The 23,293-nt window shown below is 38.4% G+C and overlaps 1 protein-coding gene across 3 annotated transcripts in view; it reads right to left on the bottom strand.

The window, feature by feature from the left end:
* Positions 1–23,293, bottom strand: part of rnf34b (ring finger protein 34b) — a 30,312-nt gene continuing 7,019 nt past the window's right edge. Inside the window, exons 1-8 of one of the 3 annotated variants that reach the window (XM_055207757.2) lie at positions 22,402–22,557; positions 10,835–11,059; positions 9,783–10,214; positions 6,066–6,128; positions 5,680–5,881; positions 4,137–4,166; positions 3,776–3,817; positions 1–2,552 (exon numbers count right to left, since the gene is read on the bottom strand). In XM_055207757.2, the coding sequence (XP_055063732.2) occupies positions 2,362–2,552; positions 3,776–3,817; positions 4,137–4,166; positions 5,680–5,881; positions 6,066–6,128; positions 9,783–10,214; positions 10,835–11,059; positions 22,402–22,407 (1,191 nt within the window). In that variant the 5' untranslated portion in view covers positions 22,408–22,557 and the 3' untranslated portion in view covers positions 1–2,361. Of the gene's footprint in view, positions 2,553–3,775; positions 3,818–4,136; positions 4,167–5,679; positions 5,882–6,065; positions 6,129–9,782; positions 10,215–10,834; positions 11,060–22,401; positions 22,558–23,293 lie in introns of those variants that run through there. The other 2 variants (XM_073874498.1, XM_055207758.2) reach the window with 2 other exon arrangements.

The following is a 23,293-nucleotide window of genomic DNA, read 5'->3' as shown; positions in this document are numbered from 1 at the left end:
TTGTTAATCCAAGGTACCATATTTTATTAAAGTTCATAAATCATCTTTGAATTACCAAAATAAAAAGTTCAACATTCCAAAATACAAAGACCAGACCCCAAAACATCCTGCAGCGTTCAGTTTATGTAATTTAGAGTGTAATGTTGTCTGCTCAGCTAACGTAGTTGCCTACTGTAAGTGACATCTTTTAGAGATAGCAGCATTAGAAACACACATGTATGCACAGTGTCAGTGTTGGGTACACAAATGTGGACAAGGTTAACAAAATCATTATTTAAATGAATGGGTGAGACAAGCAATCAATTCTACTGCAGTCTTTTCAAGACTAAACAGACAACTAAACCAAAACATTCTAGAAAAACTGGGGGGAGCAAATGTAAAAAAAGTTAAATATATCCATAGAATGAATGTATATTTTGTATATTGTATAAAAATCATATAATTACACTTTATATGTGTTTGTCTAGGAAATACCACAGACATACATTTGATTACATAATTCACAGCATAAGGAAGTGCATCTAGACTAATTATATAACACATTTCCTCTCACCATTTTAAAAATATCTAGACTGGAATATTCACAAAGGAGGGGGATCAAATTTGAGTCAACTTAAGTAAAATCTGTTTTCACTAATGGTCTAAACAAATTGGAGGACTGTGACAAGTAAATCCATGTAGCACCGCTTGTGGAAATTGAATAATGTCCACGTTTTTTGTTCTAACAACACACCAAAGGATGATTTTGATGGTATTGCTTGAGATGAAGAACAATAAAGCAGGTCTTTTTTTAAACAACAGTAAAAATGTGGCTTTTTTAAACGCTGTGTGACCAATTAAAGGTGTACCAAGTAATTATAACAACTCACTAAATGTTTTGGAGCACAAAATCGCTTTGACAAATATGTTTAAAAATATGTTTAAGGTGGTAACCAACTTATAAGATATCTTCGGTTGCTAAATAAATGAATCATGGGTAACAATGAAAAATGCACATTTCTGTCAACAGCATTGATAAATAATTTTTTTCTTTGTAGTATGGGTATTTAAAGGGCACCTATTATGCAAAATAAATGTGCGAACACAACCACCCTAAAATGAAAAAAAAATCCTCTCACTCCCTTTTTAATCCTCATTAAACCACAGCAGTCTCATAGACATGATTTTGATTATCTTGTTAATGTGACGTCACACAAACAAAGCCCCGCCCACAGCCACTCACTTACAGTTCTGGTTACCATAGTTTCTGCCTTCGGCGAGTAAGCTGCCATATCTCAATAGTGAAATATACTATCATCTCAGACTGAATTCACAGGAATCAAATTTGCTTTAACTTAAATCGCTCACTGCTTCTTCTGGCAAGGAAGTAAGGATCAGTAGCTCATTTGCATTTAAAGGTACAGACATAAAAATAGCATTTTTGCTCCCACCCAAATAGGGACATTTTGGACATGCTATAATAAATGATCTGTGGGTTATTTTGAGCCGAAACTTCATAGACACATTTTGGGCACACCTGAGATTAATATTACATCTTGTAAAAATTGCCATAATAGGTGCCCTTTAAAAGCATAAATAAGTGTTAGCCAAACATAAATGTGCACCTTTAACCGTATTTTTCAAAAAATATAACGGAGGCAGACTAATCACACACCTAATGTTTTACAGGTACAAGTTTGATTCAAGATTAAAATAACCAAGGTTATTCAATAAGCTACATAACTGCAGATGCTGGATTTCAGTGACTGGAAAAACATACGATACAGTTTCTCTTAAACTTACAGTCACCATTGCTTTATATAACATCCCTGCTGGCTGGTCATTTGTTTCACATATCCTAAATTGTGTTGTGATAATAGCTGATTTAACAAATAAAAATAACACAATTATTAGTAATAGCACATAACGTAATCCAGAAGCCATTCTGCACATTTCTACTTTGGCACCTATGTTCCCCCTTCACGGCATTGGTCTTCACTGTTACGACGACATGCATCTTAACGGCAATCGGTTTCTCTACACGCACAAGTAAAGATTTCTAATATTGCACATACTATAAAACATTTCTATGCGTTTGCAGGAATGTAAACCATTTAAGCTTTTTAAACATATATATACTTTATTCCTCTAAAATCCATTTTCCCTGGGTTAGTAAATATGTAAATAAGCATAAAAGGGTCAACAAATAAAAAAGTGGGCAGCAGATAACGGTCACACTCTAAATAGCAAAGATGTGCGCAGTACCGGCTACCACGACTTTTTACTCAGTGTGAAGCTTAAGGGGCAGTCACACGGTCCCGTCATGGCCTCATACTGGTACGTCCATCATTGTGTTGAAAGTGAGTAGAAGCGAGGCCAGTGTTAAGATTTGAAGACGTGCACCGCTCGCACCACGTACTGCCTGCAGATGGGGCACTCGTTCATCCTCTTGCCGCACTTGGTGCAGGTGACCATGTGACCGCACTCCAGCAGGACACAGTCTATTACTGCATCCATACAGATACGACACAGATTCTCATCAACGCCGCCCAACTGGGTCACTTGCACACCATCTGCAAGTCAATACACAACAGCTGCATTATATTCGGTTTGACTGTGCTGCTCAGTTTTAAAGATGTCTTGCGGCTACTTTTTTTTATAAATATTATAACATACACAGTGTTGCCTCTTTTTGTCTACTTACACTCTCAGAAAAAAGGCACAAAAGCTGTCACTGGGGTTGTATCCTAAAGAATCCATACATTGGTACCGAATGCATACATATCTGTAACTAAATGGTACATATTAGGACCTTTTTAATGGGTAGCATCCCAGTGACAGCCTCTGCACCCTTATTTCCAAGAGTGTAGTGTAACCATCAAGTGACGAGTAAAAATGTCTTGTCTGTTATTGAACCCTGAACATTTTTTTTTAACACAAATTGTCTTTCTAACAAGTCAATATCAGTGGTCAAACCTTTTAATGAAACATCTTTGCTTTCAGCTTTACTAATTCAGTCTTCACTGAGATCTTCTTCATCTCTATTAAGCGCTACTAAAATAGCAAAATCGTCAACGGTGCACATTTACACTGTCTAATAAACCACAAAGACATCTGGTACTTTTCCAAATAGGCACTTAAATATTGTGCCGGAATGAGCAGCTATAATCATGAATCCTCCATATCAGTTTGGGATTTTTCCAAGAAATAATTCATATTGTCAAGGTGCAATTACAGTAATGTGATGAAATATATAATGACAAGAGCATTTTTCATGTAGGGCGGTCACGATTATTTGGCTGACGGTTAATTGACTACTAAATTGCAACGATTATGACGATTAATTGCTTGTTTTATTGCTATGACATTTAATTCTCATACATTTCTTTGTTTGTTTGTTTATGAAATAATTTTCACACATTGTTGTAATTATTTAAATTAAATCTTTTCCCTGGCAGTAAATATTAATACATCTGATATTAATAAATCTGATACTGTCTCGTTTAAACAGGCGCTGCAGCTCCCCCTTGTGTTTTTTTAGAGAGATGTGCAATCATTGCGGTGATCTGAAATCATCGCGATGAGGTCAAACAGTCGCGATGAGACAATTATTTAATCATTGTGACAGCCCTAATGTACAAAAATGTAATCATGCACGCATGGACCACGTACTGTATCACACGCCGACCACTCCCAGCATGCATTGGGAAAAATCACATTTCACCTTCATTCATGGTAATGAGATGATGGCAATGGAATGGTATTGGAGCACGATTACACAGAGACTGAATCTTACCTCCAATCCCTCCATTGCATATAGGAGGAGCATAGGCTACGACTTTGGTTAGCAAACACAGTAACAGTAGGGTTAGTGCTATTACCATGATGAGAACTTATTTTAAGTCATTTTGATAATCTGGGTAAATGTAATGTTTATTGTAAATTGTTTTATATACAGTGTGAGTTTCATAACCCAGGATTTATTCAAAATTACTAGTGTGAAATAGCGTCTAGCCCATGTGGTATGCTAATCCATAATATTGAAAGGTTATATTTTTACCCCTGCCTGTGTTACTAGTTAACACTTCATACCAAACTATCAAAATAAATTGATGTTAATGTCTCAAATGTTATATAATAAAATATGTATTGCTTACCTGCAGCTTGGTTGTTGCTAACATTTTCCACTACAAAAAGAGAAAATAAAAAAAACACAATTTTAGGGGAAGCAAGAGACACTTTTGTAAATCATATTAGCCAGCAGATATTCATTCGATTTAAGTTTTGCATGTTTGAAGTCTGTCAGAAAAGTCTCTTTGTCTTTTTTGGGAATTAAGACTCTTCCGATTATATGACAGACAGCTGTGCTATTTTCAGACTGAACATCTATAAAAGGTGACCACAGTTTCCTTCCCATTACTGTGCCAATTATACAGCAACAAAAGATATCTGTGATATTTTATGCAGTACATAAAGAAGCTTTATGAACCATTCTACTCTACGTTAGACATATTATTATTTTATATATGGCCATTTTGATGTCAATTGGTTTCCAGATTTATTCATCTTTTCTTAGCCAGCCTTCTGCTGTATCCTATTACTTTTTTAATTATGCAAAATGTTAATGTGCGAGAACATATAGTTGTAATAATGGCAGAGTTCAAATTAAAATATACATTGTTACAGTTCCCTTTCGAGGGAACTTGTGCTGCGTCACTGTGGTGACACTTTGGGGACGCCTCCAGGGGTAAGTGCGTCTTAATGTGTATATCAAATTCAAGTAATGGTGAGGCTTAAGGACAAAGACAGGGTGACGCGGGAGCCAGGAAGTATATCGCTATCTGAAATATTGCCAAAGACGGCGTTATAGGGACGCAGGGAATATGGCAAAGGAGACGCAGCGTCTCGTTCCCTTCTCAGGGAACAACAGTTACATACGTAACCCGAGACGTTTTCATGTGTCAAACATAACTATTCAAAAAGCATTTTTGTATGAATCAACATTCGCATGCAGAATATATAAGCATTTAAATCGAACAGTTTAACACGTGTGCTTAAAAAGTTTTTTATGATATTATCCTACACTACACAGGAAATAATATGTTTTAAGATTTTTTTCCAGAAAACTTCTTGCATTAAATAGATTCAAGACACTTTCAATGACCTGTGTCTATGTATGTATATTTTCAAAAACTTCCCAAGGCCTTGAATTTTTTGAATTCTTGAATTTCTTGAATTTTTTCAGCAGATTCTTAACCTTTCAAAGATTTCAAGGACCCGTGGGAGCCCTGCTCTCTGGTTCATACTGAAAATGCTGAACAAAAGACGTTGATGTTCTTGTATTTTTAATGGCATGTGGATGTCAAGACCAAATACTGCCACCTACTATCTGAATGCATTTTTAACTCTCATCTTTTGTTTTACATAATTTTACAAACTACTGATTGAAGACTTGTTTATCAGGTTTACATCGTTGTAGCGTTAAAAGAGCATCATGCATTGTGATGTAAACAAAACGGCAGCCTCTATTAAAACTTGTGTAATATTGTATAAATAACTTGTTATAATTTCACATTCATATATTCAATCCCACTCTTATTTTATTAAACCATACATGTGTTTATAGTCAGGGTACCCTTTAAAGCCATACTGTATCCTTCAATATATATCCAAAAGTAATCATTATTTTCAGGTTCTTACTCGATCTTCTGTTGTGTTCGTTTTCTCTGTAGAGTCGATGGACGCGCTCGATCAGTTCCCATTTCTCGCAGCAGCCCGAATAATTGACAAAGTTTCGTGCGAGGATCTCCTTCAGTTGCCGTACCGTCAGACTTTCGATGTCGGTTTCGTGGGCCAGATCTGAGAGGGAGGCACGCGCCCGTCTCTGCGTCGCAGGACTCTCCTGTTCAAGGCAGATGGATGGGTTATAACACTAAGCTGCAGTCCACAACACAAACTTGAAAATATGTAAAAAATATTTGTGAAAGCATGTTAAGCATTGTACTATGAAGAACATTACAGTAAAATATGCTAAAATGTGAGTGCATATAGTAGATAATTTAGGATACAACTATAGCTTCACACACCTCCAGTATCTCTTCATGAGGTTCCAGGTTAAGAAGGGCAACTGACGCAGCATCTCCATGTTCCTACAAATAACACACAGAAAACAGTTTGTTAACGCTGTTCTGAAGCTATGTACTAAACTATCAAGTACTACTTGATAAAAAGCAAGTCTGAATATATCCAAGGCTAAGTATTTCGTAAAAAACTGAACGTTTTCTTTTTGCATAATTTTACAAAGTTGTTATAACAATCAGCGTTTACACGAAAATGACTACAACCGCTGTATTACGCGTGCCAGGCCAGTAGTTGGTGATGTTACTTGATCTTACTACAGTTAAAACCAAAAAACATGGTTACTGTAGTAAAACCAAGCGTGCTGCACAAGCCCTGAAAAGTGAAGCCAAAACGTCTCGATCGCCCCCTAGTGACTGGTCCCAGTATAGGTCATAAACCCGCCTCCCCATGTTATTCAATGGGACTTGAGACCAACTAAACAATTTATTTACACTTCATTTATCTTTTTTCCAAAGCTGTTTTTTGTCATTTACTGTAGTTTTTATCATGCTGATGTAAATTCAAGTGTTTGTTTTTAAAATAAGTTTGTTTTTAGTTTCACCAATGGAAGAGAGCGAACGGGCGTCATCCATCTTTTTTTACAGTCTATGAGTAAAACCATGTTTTTTTAATAGTAATCAATACAACAAAAAACCATGGTTACTACTTTTACCATAAAAAACACGGTTCATTTTTGTAAGGGTTCGCCCATTACAGTTTCTGTCAATGAGACTCTCTCCATTCTGCAAACTGTACATGAAATATCAAAGCAATCCAGATTTCTTTCAATTGTTATCTCAAACTATGCTCTATACTTGGATACCATCATAAAAGAAGACAGTGTTCCCGTTCCTGGATAAGTCGATGCTCTCTGCCATCTCTTTCTTTAATGCCGCATTCAAAACAATTAGCTAATGGCCCTGCATTCTTCCTGAAGAATAAATGATATGTGAAGACCCCGCACACATACTGAATTCTCACACGTGGCCACATACAGACGCGTAAAGGCTGTTTATCAATAATGAATGGGTCAATCTGCTTACTCAGGTTCTCCTGAGGAAAGCTAGGCAGGCCATCAGATCTTCAAACACACACACATACACACACTATTAAAAATGTCAGGGTTAAGTTACCTAACTGCTCACACGGTTAATACTAGCGCTTCGTGATGTGCCCTGTTTGAATGTCCATGTGATTAATCTCCATCAACAGACTTTGTTGTGTCGTGCCTGAAGGAATTATCCAACAACCTGGTCCACAATTACGTAACCCGCTCAACACGTAAGATAAAGCAAAGCTTAAACGTCACGGCCCGGCCTCGTGGGATACAGCTTTCCAGCATTCGCGAGGTAACATCGAGTCAAAGCACGTCTGCGTCGCTCAATGTTCAGTAACTGAGGGCTATAAGCAGCTTAATGGCTGTCCAGAGAAAGGCATCTATAGATCAGGGTATAAAGTGTTATAGATTACCAAAACCATGATGCTCTGAAAGCATATCTTTAAAAGCAAATGGTCTGTATGCCCAGAGTTCTCCACCTGTCATGTCAACAGTTCAAAGAGGGTTTTGGCTAGAATGGATACAGCAAACACCTAAGGGGCATTTTAACACCCAGCAGATGCTTTGGTTGTTATGATACTTCTGCTTTGTGCTATAATACTTCTGCTTTGTTTATCAGTCGTTAAACAATGCGCCAGTTGGTGTTGTGATATTTATCCAACCTCTCCTTCCCTGTGATTGGTTGGCCGAGTGAGAAGTGACATCGATGAGCTGAGCGTTTTCCCCAAAGTCAAACATTTTTCAACATTGGGAACTCAGCACTGAGCACGCTTTGTTTACTATGATACTTCTGCTTTGTTTATCAGTCGTTAAACAATAAGCCAGTTGGTTGTTTTGATATTTGTCCCATCCCTCCTTCACTGTGATTGGATGGCTGAGTGAGATGTGACATTGACGAGCTGAGCGTTTCACCCAAAGTTGAAAAATTTTCAACTTTGGGAACTCAGCGCTGAGCACGCTTTGGTTACTTTGATACTTCTGCTTTGTTTATTAGTCGTTAAACAATGCACCAGTTGGTGTTGTGATATTTGTCCCACCCCTCCTTCACTGTGATTGGATGGCCGAGGGAGAAGTGACATTGACGAGCTGAGCGTTTCAACTTTGGGAACTCAGCGCTGAGCACGCTTTGGTTACTATGATACTTCTGCTTTGTTTATCAGTCGTTAAACAATGCGCCAGTTGGTTGTTTTGATATTTGTCCCACCCCTCCTTCAGTGTGATTGGTTGGCCGAGTAAGAAGTGACATTGACAAGCTGAGCTTTTTACCCAAAGTCAAACATTTTTTAACATTGGGAACTCAGCACTGAGCACGCTTTGGTTACTATGATACTTCTGCTTTGTTTATCAGTCGTTAAACAATGCGCCAGTTGGTTGTTTTGATATTTGTCCCACCCCTCCTTCAGTGTGATTGGATGGCCGAGTGAGAAGTGACATTGACAAGCTGAGCTTTTTACCCAAAGTCAAACATTTTTCAACTTTGGGAACTCAGCGCTGAGCACGCTTTGGTTACTATGATACTTCTGCTTTGTTTATCAGTCGTTAAACAATGCGCCAGTTGGTTGTTTTGATATTTGTCCCACCCCTCCTTCAGTGTGATTGGACGGCCGAGTGAGAAGTGACATTGACAAGCTGAGCGTTTTTACCCAAAGTCAAACATTTTTCAACATTGGGAACTCAACGCTGAGCACGCTTTGGTTACTATGATACTTCTGCTTTGTTTATCAGTCGTTAAACAATGCGCCAGTTGGTTGTTTTGATATTTGTCCCACCCCTCCTTCAGTGTGATTGGATGGCCGAGTGAGAAGTGACATTGACAAGCTGAGCTTTTTACTCAAACATTTTTCAACTTTGGGAACTCAGCGCTGAGCACGCTTTGGTTACTATGATACTTCTGCTTTGTTTATCAGTCGTTAAACAATGCGCCAGTTGGTTGTTTTGATATTTGTCCCACCCCTACTTCACTGTGATTGGATGGCCGAGTGAGAAGTGACATTGACGAGCTGAGCATTTCAACCATAGTTGAACATTTTTCAACTTTGGGAACTCAGCGCTGAGCATGAAAAAAAACCCGGAGCTGCTGGCGTTTTTCAAAAGCGCGGTGCTTTGAATGGAAACAATTGAAAACATATGCCAGCCAAAGCATTTAAACGTGGCTGAAAACGTCTGGCAGATTGTGATTTCTGTCCCGCCCATCCTCAACTGTGATTGGGAGGTGGAGTGATAAGTGACATTGACAAGCTTTTTCAACTTTGGGCGCTCAGCGCTGAAAAACCTGCCAGCTGGTGGCATTTTTGAAAAGCGCGGCACTTCCATTGGAAGTAATTGAAAACATACATCGGCGTAAATGCCTTGGTGTGCTTGTCCCCTTAATCTCGTGAGATGTAGAGTTTAGGCTTTGGTTTGGGGGTAGGATTAGTGTAAAAACAGATAATTCAGCATTTGCTATATCCCTTCTAGCCACAACCATGGTTCACAGTGTAGCATAAGCACATTTCAATGATTTTAAAAGCATTTTCTTTGCTCGAATACAACAAATAATTATCACTGCATGGGATTGTAGTTATTTCAAAGACATGGGAAATGTCACTAGTGTAAATGTGTAAGAAATCAGACCCAACAGTCTCACCTGGCTGGTTGTCCCTGAGCTATCGCTGTGACTAAGAGCATCTCCCTGAGAGGCGATTCCAGAAAGTACCGACTGCTGGGAGGCGGATCGCACCGCAGGGGCGGGCGTGGTGGAGAGAGAGCGCGGGAGAGAGTTCAGACTGTCCACGTCCGCTTCTGCCTCTTCCTCTTCTTCCTCATCTTCCCCCATCTCCAGCTCGGCACCCAAATGGCAGAGCACGAGATCCACAAGGTCCTGTTTCTCCCTGCATGTGTCCGTGTTGATGTTTCGCAGCATGAGGTACTGTCGCAGGTCTTTGACGCGGAGTCGCATTAACCGCGGCCGCTGGAAGGCCGTGCCCCACAGCAAGTGGCAGGTGGCACAGCGCCGCAGGTTCTCCTGCAGAACGGAGCACAGCGAGCAGTAGCTCTTCTTACAATCCAAGCAAACGTGCTGAAGGGGCAAAAAGAGAGAGATGGGAAACGTAAGGACGATGATAATGCCAAAATAATATTTGTGCAATGCTTATGGTTACAAATGCCCATGAATCCATGGCCTATGTGCTGCTAATGCAATGCTCTACCAACACAAAGATTTTTTTGAAGTGATGCAGAGTTACTTCCCATCACTGCCGCAAAAGCCATTACCATAAAGCATCATTTTTCTTTCAAACTCAATGATTAACACTTAGGTCCAGTGATTGCTATCAAATGCCACCATGTATAAAATCCACTCTACAATAAATCCGTTCTACTAAAGATCAAACTAACATATCAGTGCATGTCTGTCACGCTGTCCAAGCATCTGCAAACAGCTGTGAAACCGCTGATATGATATCAAAAGCATGATGCTTTGTGGAAAAGTTACCGCTGAGATCCATCATCACATCTGTCCTTTTCCAAAGCAACTGAACTGCATGAAAGATTCACAAAACTCCTTTAGCTCTATTGGTGGAGAATTGCGTTAACAGTGCTGAATTCAGAAAGCGTTGTGCACTTTCAAATACTTCTCATTTAAATGTAATGAACCATCAAAGCATTGGCATTGACTCGATCATATGCCAACGGTCTTACCTTTCGTCGAAACACAGAGAAGGCGAGTCCACAAGCTTTGCACACCAAGCCTGTGCTTCCTGAGGTGGCGCTGGTGGGGGGATAAGTGGAATATCCAGCACTGGGTGCGAAGCGGAACGGACCGGCTCCAGCTCCAAAGCCCGGAGGTTGGGTACGGACCGCCCCTGTGCCCATCACCTCATTTAACAGCCCGCAACATGATGCCCACATGGAGGAGGCCCCTGCCTGGAAAAAAATTCATTTTTTGGATATAAAGAATGTATACGGGCAAATATATTTATATATGTGTATCTTAAGTCACTTCAAAGGTGTGACTTTATGGAAAATAAAAACAATTGCAGAAATAAATGTTTTTGTGAATTGTTCAACCATCGACTTTACATATGTAACCTTATTTGGACAAACAATTAGTCCTTTCCCAGTGTTTATATTTTATTTTTCAATATAACACGGAGCAAAAAGCCCAATATTCATTTTCCCCACCAAGGGCAGATTTATTCATCCACATACGCAATCATGAACATATGCTTATGTAACTCCCAACCGTTTTGCCTCCAAACAGGAAGGCAACCAACTCCACTCAACATGTTCTTATAACACAGAATATTAAATCAGAGTTTAATGTTTTTGAACTCTGTCTGCGTTCGGCAATAAATCAAGCAGTTAGGCGGGCTAAGTGAATCCTTGACAGCGTGAGGAATATGATACAGTAGAAATGGTTGTTAGGGCAAAATGATGTCCTTCACACATCTCAGTTTTAAAATGACGTCAGACTGCGAGAGCCAAACAGATGGTCTTGGGTTTCAGCTAAATGGATGTTCAAACCAAACAATGCTCTCATAGAATCTAAAGGGATGCAACGAGGGATCCTGCATTAGCCGGAGTATTCTTACTCTCCGACGGTCTAATGGTGTGAGATTTCTGAGAGCTTTCGTTTACTTACGGTGTAAATTTAGATGCTGGTTAAGTAATTTTTCATTCACTATGGTGGCTGTGCCATAACACTGCCGACAGACCTTGATCCCATTTGTATTCATATGTACGTGCACAATTTTTGTATTAAATAATTATCAAATTTTTACTCGGCACTAAGTTGAGGTGTCCTTTAGCCATTCATTTTGGATTTTTTACTTACAACATACAGTAAGGAAAATAAGTATTTGAACACCCTGCTATTTTGCAGTTCTTCCACTTAGAAATCATGGCGGGGTCTGAAATTGTCATTTTAGGTTATCCTAAATTAGATGCACTTGTTTGAGGTCGTTAGCTGCATAAAGACACCTGTCCACACCATACAATCAATAAAAATCTAACTACTAATGCCCTGTCCCAAATGGCACACTTCATGTGGACTTTCGGTCTTGTGGCCTTAAATTGCGCAAGCTTGCTTAGTCTACGAGTCCGTAGTAGGGCTGTAACGATTTATCGTGCAAATGCACGTTTTTTCAATGAATGAATTTGAATGAATTACGGTGAATGCATTTGAAATTCTTCAAATTGTTTCAGGTATTTTCATGATAATAAAGAATATTTTGAATGACTTTGTTTAACGAGTGTTGCTTTTTCAAATGCACGTTATAAACAACTCAGACTCATAATGATTTTAGATTGATAACAGACTTCTTACTGACCAAAATGCCATAGTACACGCACAAGCTGTGCATGAAACACAGAATCGCGATCATGCAGATTCGATTTTAGACAGGCCTTTTTTATGGGACACACGATATATCGTTACAGCCCTAGTCCGTAGGGTGTCCCATCTGTAATTTTTACGCTCCAAAGTGTGCTCATCAGCGCCCCCTTTAAACCCTTGATGCGGTCTTTGGCAAAGTCCGCACTGCAGCAGGCTTCGCGCACTTTACCAACCCAGAAGAGCAATCAGACCAAACAGACGACGGAAGGGAGGAGTTCACACTGATGGGCAACTTCTCTTCTTATTTCCGGCCTGACGCTCGAGTCTGTCCCAAAATACGACTCCGGTGCGCCCTCTTGGAGTCGCGTCAAGGGGCCCTAAGGTCTGCACTACATGATGTTATTAAAGTGTGGACTCTGAGGAGGTCCACAAGTCCGGAGTGTGTCATTTGAAAGTTGAAATTTAAATTAACTCAAAATTTTAAGGCAACCAGGCCACTTACTTTTTTTAAAGGAACAGTATGTAAGAAATTTATATCAATTAATCATAAAATGGCCCTAATATGTCATTAGACATTAAGAAATCATTTTCATTTCAAATACTTATATCACTGACAACATTGGCCAGAATATTGTCATTTATAAAGTGGAGTTGCAGCCCTCAACTGATGTTTATGTTGTCATGTTGTGTATTGGCCACCAGTTGTGTGATTGCAGTACCAGTTTTTAGCCACAAGTTTTGTGATTGCAGTGACAGTTTTGGCCACAATCCTACATACTGTTCCTTGAAGTTGAACCAACATTTTTTTTAAGTTTAATTATTACGATTAATACGTGTTTAATAGACTTACAGTGCATTTAAGGTCTACTTTCAGTCATCAATATGTTTTCTGGGATCGAACCCACAACCTTTTGAGCTGCTACTGCTTTACCAACTGAGCTAAAGAAAACATAATTTCATTGTAAATGTACATCAGACTTTGTACATCTAGCCATGCATGCAATCACTCATAAATATTACTAGATCAAAATGACATTAACTCCCACAGAATGAAAAACTGTTCAGTTGTTGTAGGGCAAATATTAAAAACTCAACTGTAAACAACAGTCACTGTTTCCTTGCAGAAAAGCTTCAATCAATAAACCCCCATAAGTGCACACAAACATTATTTATTGACACTAAACATGGCTACTGTCTGCAGACCATCCTGTGACCCAACATGGCGTGAGGTCTCAGAAGACTGCATGAGTATGTGTGTGTGAGTGGAGGGGGGATTGTGTGAGTAACAGAATGCATCTTCTGTTTAAAAACAAGAAAATCAATGGGCCGCAAAGATCACACATCCATCCTGTGATGCAAACTGAGAGAGACTGGCTGAGAGAGACATAGAGGTGAATGTGGACCGGCATAATGTGGCTGTATGAGTGTTGTAGTGTTGTAGTTTTAGCTGAAATCTGTTGTTGTCTTTACGCCCGGCACAGAGCATGTTCAGCCATGCAGGCCATTTGGTTTACCCTTAGGCTTTACTGTATAAGACACTTACATAATACAGAAGCAGCAGTAGTATGAGTGGCTGTATAAAATCAACACACGAATCTACACACATTTAAATATTAGTGTCTCGAATCATATGTTCGTGTATGCATTAAAGGTGCAGTGTGTAATTCTTAGAAGGATCTCTTGACAGAAATGCAAAATAATATACAAAACTATATTATCAGGGGTGTATAAAGAAATTTTTTCAATGAACCGTTATGTTTTTATTATCTTCTGTGGGTTCACACCAGCCGCGTTTGAGGCATCAAATTCACGCGGAAATTCGCGTTATGGGAGGGGGTTCTGCAACTCCGCTCGCTTCCTGTAATCACATCACTACTGAAGCAAGCTCCTGATTGATTAATGTGGCGTGTTTTTCCGCCAAAGTTCAAATTTTTCAACTTGCGCGTTTGCCACGGCAACATTCAATTCGCAAGAAATAAGACGTGTGAATGAGGCGGAATCGCGCCTACCGCGCCAAGTGCCTCAATCGTGCCGCGAGACCTCCAGACGCGCGCCAACGTGTCTTTACATTGACTTAACATTGAAATCACTCGCGCTTGATGCCTCCACCGCGGCTGGTCTGAACGCAGCATTAGAATGAGACATTTTTATCTACAAACACCAAGGGTCCCCTTACGTGGAAGTCGCCATTTTGTGCTGCCATGTTTCTACAGAAGCCAAACTTTTCTTACTAAGTTTTTCCGACGATTACATGTTTTTCCGGTGGCAGCTACCGTTGCTTCTCTATGTGTTTCAAAAGCGAGGGGTGTGCAGTGGACTGAGCCGTTCGTTGCAATTCACAACCTCACCACTAGATGCTGCTAAAATTTACACACTGCACCTTTAAAGCAAGAATGGTGCATTATAAGCAATGCTGTGCAATGGTTTTAAGCATGGGGTTTTGAAAAATAATGCATACACAGTTTTTATTTAGCAACACAGAATAACTTCTATGTATTTAGGTGACTTCTATCTATTTATGTAATTTCAAACATCCCTTCATACTGAAATCTAGTTGGTGGGTCAGTCATATTTTTTATGTTTATCAGATGATAAACAATGTTGGCTGTTAATAAGCAACCCTGGGTTGAAATTAAGCCCCTCCGGCAGCATACGGGATGTTTGAACAGTATGCAAGTTCAGTAATGTGAGTGCCGTGTTGTGTAACATAAGGTCGGGGCGTGAAGTCGCTCCTCGTGTCTCAGTTTGGCAGAGAGCCGGTATCGCAGATTTCCCCTGTCTCTTCAATTAAAGCCCCGCAAGCAATGGAGAAGGCACATCAATCAAACAAATCACAGTTGAATGTCCTTTTTTGCTTATGTTCAATGTACCAATAGCAGCTGAGATTTAATAGTTAACAAATGATAAAGGAATTAAAAATATAGGAGATTAAATGATACAGGAAGCGGATTAGATCTGTAGGACATCCTCCACACAAATTTACATTACTGCAGTTATTTACCACAGCATACCTTACAATCTTTAATATTGACTGAAGGTCATGTCAAAGGTTAAAATCAATCAAACTTTGATGCTCCTCATAAATAGATTATGAGACTTCAACCTGAATTTGACAGACAGGTCATATATCACGCATGTGCATACATCTGGCCTGTCTGAAAGTATGGATGTCTCAGTCAGTAGTAGTTTCTGACTCCAATAATGTTTCTTGCTTTTAGAGGTTTGATTTATGTTGATCCCTCACATCTCAGAAAGCGTCTCTGTTGCGCTGTGTGCTTTAAGACAAACAAAACATAACAGCTTCGCTCAGTCACGATCGAATTCACTGAGACTCATTTAAAAGAGAATAACTACGGTAAACTCTTCTCTTTAAAGCTCGATGTACTCCAGAGAGACCTGAGAGATGAGCGCCTGTGTGCCGGCATCAGCTAAATTAAAACAAATGTGTCTAGCGCTCACAATAAAATACATACAGAGACTGATAACTGAATTAGATGATGACTTTATGGAGCGTGTTCAACTTGAGTTTGCATTTCTCAAACGTTATGTATCAATTAATTGAATTCATTTACTGTACATTTCAGTACATTTATGCATTTTATGTGCACACATATTTTTATAAGTATGTTTGTTCCCTGGGATTCAAAGCTATGATGACATTGTAGCTAATACAGTGCCACACCAATTGAGTTACATGAAAAAAATTTCTTGTTGATTCACCTGCAAATAAAGTTAAAGAAGAACTGCCGACCGCTTTTCCTTCACCCTATTGACAAAGTTTGCATAATTATTCTGACTAATGAGCCTTCACATGTGAGTGCATAACAAAATACGCAAGCAGATGTTGATCCAGCAGGACTGAAAATGTTGTTGCATGAACATATTTTTTTAACTTAAAGGTGCATTTTGTAACTTTTAGAAGAATCTCTTGACAGAAATGCAATATAATATACAAAGTTAAAGGGACACTCCACTTTTTTGAAAATAGGCTAATTTTCCAGCTCTAGTTTTTTCTTACGAGTAATTTTTACCCTTTTGGAATCCATTCAGCAGATCTCCGGGTCTGGCGGTACCACTTTTAGCATAGCTTAGCATAATCCATTGAATCTGATTAGACTGTTAGTATCGCGCTCAAAAATAACCAAAGAGTTATTCCCAACTTTACATTTTTCTGTTGGTCTTAGAACACAATATAGCTACAGAAGAATCGAAACTCGTCATTTTTGAGCACGATGCTAATGGTCTAATCAGATTCAATGGATTATGCTAAGCTATGCTAAAAGATCGGCTGAATGGATTCCAAAATGGTAAACTCTAGGGGAGCTGAAAAAATTAGCCTATTTTCAAAAAAGTGGAGTGTCCCTTTAAGATTGCATACATTATATAGTACACATTTTACACAGTAAACCTTAGCTTAGTGTAGTTTTGATCCACTTTAGCTATGATTTGAACTGAGGTAATCTATGTGATGTTTATTTAGCTTGTTATCGGAAATAACCTACTCTTAAAGGACTTTGTTGTTATTGATTCTTTGCAGAGTTTAATGGAAGTTACGTTTGTTCCACGAAAGGCATTTGTTTATGTTGTTACTGCTGAAACCGTCTATATTATCAGTGGCATATAAAAACCTTAGAAAATGAACTATATTATTTTTATTACCTTAGAATGAGCCATTTTTATCTACATACACCGCGGGTCCCATTACATGGAAGTCGCTGTCATATTTCTACAATAGCCATAAATAGACAAACTGATTCTTACAGTGTGTTTTGTCACTACGTTTTCTCAGACAATGACGTATTTTTCCTGTGGTGGCTTCACTATGCGTTTCGAAAAGAAGGGCGAATGCTGCGTTCACACCAGCCGCGTTAGAGGCTTTAAGCGTGAGTGAGTTCAAGGTTGTCAATGTGAAGACGGGTTGACGGGCGTCTGGAGGTCTCGCGGTGCGAATGAAGCGTTTAACGCAGCGCGGTAGACGCGATTCCGCCTCATTCACGGCACGCATCTAGTTTCTACGAATAGCGCGAATTAAGCGTTGCCGCAGGAAATGCACGAGTTGAAAATTTTGAACTTTGGCGGAAAAACGTGCCACGTTAACCAAACAGGAGCTTGCTCAAGTAGTGACATGATTACAGGAAACGAGTCGCAGAAGCCCCTCCCATGACGTGAATTTCTAGTCTCGATGACTAGAATTTCACGCGCTGCTTTCACGTGCGACTGAAGCGAGTAAACTCAAAATGTTTAAGTGGCAAACTAGATGCGGTAGATGCGAATTTGATGCCTCAAATGCGGCTGGTGTGAGCCGTTGGTTGCAATTCACAGCTTTAGCACTAGATGCTGCAAAAATCTACACACTGGACCATTAAAGGAAAGGTTGCACAAACTTAAAATTCTGTCATTGTTTACCCACCATGTTGAGATACTTCAAATAAACTTTAATTGTATATGTTTACTTTATGGAGCTTTGTGGAGGTTGATGCTTGTGGTCACTTATGGGCTGCAATTGTGACATGTGTGAATATTTTTCAAATTCTCCTTTTTTGTTATTTTTCACAGAAAAAGTAAAAGCATGAGGGTAAGTCAATTTAATTTTAACTTAACAGCAGGCTACTGTACTTTTAAAGTGGTATAGGAGCCTCACTGGTGTAAGACAATTTCCTGAATAAATATAGCACCTCCCCAAAGGACACTGCATGGGGGCAAAGTGAGTGCTCGGGAAAGCAACTCTCTACGATTCACAGTGGACTTCCCACTGAGAAACATTTGGGTTTCAAAGACACACCTTTAGGGTGTCATACCTTTGTATTCTTATTGTCTCAAAGCAAACTGTATATGAAATGCTACATGCACAAAGAATCTAAAATCTGTATCTTATTTGTTTTTCATTGAAATATCTCATTGCAAGTGGTTACAATGGTCTCACCCATATAACAACAGAATACAATGTTAAAGTATATGTGAAACTTCATTCAATGTTAATAGACACCTCCCATTCCAAGCATAAACCAATCACCCGCTGTATACAGATTAAGGACAGCCCTTGGTTCTACAACAACCAATCAGTACCAAATTCCTATATGCTTTGTTCTCTGGTTATTTAAGGAGATGTGTAGAAGATTTAGGCGGGACTTTCAATATCTAGAAATGCACCCCCATGCTGCTGTATCTTTGATATAGCATCATGTATTTTTATTTTATTTTGAGGAATCTGTAACCAGATCTTCATCTCCTTACCAGGTATGAAATGGTTTTTCGTTTGTTTCGTATTTGAATTGGAATGTAAATTGGCTTCTGAATTATGTTTTTCCTTACCTGGTTAATAAATTGTTATGTTTGATTTTATTCTGTGTTGCTCGGTAAATGTTGACACTGCAAGTAATACCGTTGTATCCGTAGTTACCGTAAGGACAGAAATCAGGCTAGGATCGGCCCAATCCCAGTTAGATAGTGAATAATACATCAGCTGAGGATTTGTGAGATACGACTAGCAAATTGGCGTTAGTTTAAGTGTACTTAGAAGCGTGGAGGCTGTGTTTCCGTTTAGAGTAACATCTCTGATTACTCTAAATAGGGTAAGTCTCAACCTCTGTTTATTTCAATCTTATTCTATTCATTCATTTTGATTAGAAATAATTATTGTAATAATTAAGTGTCACCTTTAAGGGTACTAAATAAAGTATGTTTAAAGTTGAGCACGCAGAGAGCGGCCGCTTAAGCGTATAGTCCAACCTCTGGCAGCGACCAATACTGATTCGCTTATGACCGTTGACCAGTAAATTAATTATGAGGCCCGTACTAGTATCATGTACGACTGTGAGAACCGAATAAACGAGTATAATACCAGAGCTTAATCAGAATAAACAAACATCCATCCAATCCAAATTCTGTAAGTGGTAAAAGTAATAATCAATCTGATTTGTAATATAATATAAACAAAATCTTTATCTTTGGAGTCAGATAAGAGATAATAATACAAAATTACATAAATGCCAAAACGTCACCTGCAAGCGCCGGAAAAGACCGAACGCGCTATTACCCTTCGTTTGGATTCCGTCGTTGGGCCAAACGGATGGATGGGGTCATATTTGTTCCCCTTACACTGGAATCTAACAAGATGGGTTTAAACTAGTTTAACTCATTGGAAACTAAACCAATATGGCTTTTAAACTATTATTCAGACAAAGGTAAAGTAACAAGATTGATGCCTTTATTAGCTGAAAATGTACCAAATCTTATGTTAGTAATCATCCGTATTGTGCTTTTTCAGACAGACTTCTTATTAGAAAATGACTGGCATTTTAATAATGATCTTCTGGTACAGCACTTCATCTTCACACCGTTTTATTATTAAACAGCATATGCCAAATCATCTCCACAGACCTGAAACTTACTCAGATAAGATTTATGAAGTCTTGTGTTTACCTTTTTTTGGTATAATGATTAATTTGAAAAATTCTCCCTGAAATCCAAACTGTACTATACTGGGTCATTTTAATCAAATGTAACAATGTTTAGGTGATCTCTGTGTCTTTCGATTACAGGGACAGTTTACCCAAAAATGAAACTTCTGTCATCATTTACTCAACTTGTATTAATTTCTTAGTTCTGCTAAAACACAGGAAGATATTTTGAGCAATGTTTGTAACCAAACCGTTTTTGAGCACCACTGACTTCCATAGTAGTATTTTTCATATGGAAGTCAATGGTGCTTCTGTTTCTGCTTGATTACAAATATCTTTCTTTGTGTTTAACAGAACAAAGACATTTTGCTTGTTCGTATAGCAAGCAACATTAGGGTAATTTTTGGGATAAACTATCTCATTAAAAAGTCTAGATATACAATGATATAACTTGTGTGGAGCAATCTGATACTGAACAATAAAAGATGATACTGTAACATGAAAATTTTTGTGTCACTTAAAGTGATACTCCAGCCAAATATCAAAATTACCTCAAGCAATTTGAGACGCATATGTCCATCATCTTTCAAACAAATACATTTGAAGTTATTTAAGTACATTTCCTTGATCTTTCGAGCTTTATAATGCTAGAAAACAGGGATCAGGGAACAACTTCTGACCTAACACCCACAAAAAGTTCATCCATTCTTTACAAAGGTAATCTACATGGCCGCAATGGGTTAATAAAGGTTGTCTGTGGGTAATCAATTCGATTTTGTAAGAAATATTCGGCTGGAATATCGCTTTAAGGATAGTACAAGATGTCACAAAAACAGCAAAGCCATAATAGCCATTGTTTCTAAATTACTTTGAGCTTTTTTTATTCAGGGGAAATAAAAAGTGTCACTACCCCATCATTACATAAAACACAGGTAGACACAGATAGAAGAGCTCTGATTCATAAACATAAATGAACAAATAGGCAGATAAGCATCATCTAATTACACTCATTCACTCACAAAGACGCTCAATGCTGATCTGAATTGAGGTAAAAACTGCCTGAAGTGAGCTAGTTGAAATTATTTTAAAAATTATAATTTCTCATCCAGGGGCAAATTCACCCAGTTAACCTCAATTTAGTGTTCACGAAAATTATAATCATAAGAGTAACAATCAACATGTCAAATTTCAATACACTATTCTAATGTCATAGTCAGGGAAAACAATGGCCTTGTGAGCAGCCTGTCCATTTATATCAGCGTAGCCGATCATAAGAATCACAATAGCTCTGATGTTATACCCATATTACATTGTGACGTATCAGTGGGGGAAATCCTGTATGTTCTTTAAGCAGCTTTTGCATTCACAAGAGCTTAAATAAACACAGTGATCATAATCACAAATCTAAACACTACGCCATATTTAATTGTGTCACAGTGAAAAGTAGTACTTATGTCACTGCATGATGACGTCTGAGCTGTTTTTGCATTTATATCACCAGGCCAATAATCACTATCAGAATCACAATCATTTTCATAAGCATTCACGTCATTGTCCCTGCTCTGACGTCATAATCACAACAGTCATAATTCTGTCAATTGTGATGCAAATTTGTGGGGGAAAACCACTTTTGGCAATTATCTTCGAGTTGTGTTTTTTTACAGTAGCCTGCACATTTATCACAATCGTTTTTATCCATGTTCTGTCGTCATCGCAATTGTACGCAATTAAATTGTGTCGTTTTCGTGAGAAAATCACTTCTGTCCGTGACTATTCTCAATTTATCACAACCAGAATTACAATTATTTTCATAACCATATCCACTCATTCAATACTCTGACGTCATAGTCACAAATGCTGTTATTTACTTCAACTGTGTGATCATTTTGATGGGGGAAACCCCTTTTGACAGTGAGAATCTCTGCGCTGTGTTTTTACACGAGCTCACCCAATCATTACGATACGTTTCATCACTATTCTGACGTCATTGCAATCATAAACGCACAAAAACATGTAATAAAATGACGTTTTTGTAAGGACAATCACTTCTGCTCCTCGTGAGTGTCTGAGCTGTTTGTCTATTCATATCAGCTGCTGGCACAGACAGACCACATCCTCCAATCTCATTAGAGAAGTGCTGCGATAAACTGGGTTATGATGAGCAAACGTCCACTACACAATTTAATTCCACACAGTCTATTGATAGCATCTAATTATAATCAACATAAAAACTACATAAACAACGATCAGCCATGCGCCAACACTGCAAATGCAATGTACGAAAAGCATGACAAGCATTATTGCTATTTGCAGACATCATCATACGATGCACCCTCACCCAAAACAAACTGCTGCAACTTTTAAGAAGTCTGATTTTTGCATATCAAACAACAAATAACGTTACATTAAAATAATTTCCTGATTGCAAATATTAAAGTTAAAACGCAACAGAATCGCGTCACCGGCAATTGTCATAAATCCCGCTGGAATCACATGACGATTATTTCTTCAGCCAACATTTTAAACATTACCTTCATTGCAACTCCCGTCGGTAAAAACTGTTGGATAATACGATGCTCATTGCAAAGACGCTCGTGAACGCTCCATTACGTCTTCTCTTTCGGTCATCCCTGTGTATTTGTGGAAAGAGCATAACGTAATGGCAAAGCAAGAATCCACCAATCATGGAAGAGCAAGAGCCACGGTATGTATAGCAACCAATCAGATTGTCTCTCCCCGGTGAGTGGGTGTGTCTTAGCATGTGCGCAGGCCTCAGTTTGATGCAGCGGCTGTATGACACTGATAATTTATTTAATCCGAGCTGGCTGCTGTTCAGTCTGTAGTAACTGGAAAGTGATTAATTTTTCTGCCACTGTTTCTTAACTTACCACAATATTTATCGGTCCTATAATTGTATTCATTGTTAAAATTATACAATAAAAATTTTAATAGGAACGCATAAAGACACACAATTCAAACAGACATGTATTTGTATAGCCAAATATATTTAATAGATTATTAAAGATTGCTTAATAAAATAACGTGGTAAATACAGAATACATTATTTCTAATTCATATTTTAGGTGAAACAATAAAAACTATTTAATGTGTAATTTTCTTTAAACACTTATATTTAAAATATTTTAATATAGTATATGAGGGTTAAACAATTTTAGAATTTATTTTAAAGTTCAGTTGCATTACCAAATTCTTGCATTAGATTCGAATAAAGTGGGAAACGAGGCCATCTAGTGGCCAAATAAATCCATACCGATGCTCGTTGTAGGATTCATGCAGGGGCGGTTCTAGAACCTTTTTAAAATATATTTCTACCAAACTATCAAATATAATTTTCTGAAGTTTTATTTATTTGTAAAAACAATTTATTTGAAAATAATAATGAAAATAACGCAAAATGCAGGA

Source organism: Misgurnus anguillicaudatus, chromosome 12 (assembly GCF_027580225.2).
Source record: "Misgurnus anguillicaudatus chromosome 12, ASM2758022v2, whole genome shotgun sequence".
Lineage (NCBI taxonomy): Eukaryota > Metazoa > Chordata > Actinopteri > Cypriniformes > Cobitidae > Misgurnus > Misgurnus anguillicaudatus.
The sequence above is the reverse complement of the archived record's forward strand: the minus strand, read 5'-3'. Positions and strand labels throughout refer to the sequence as shown.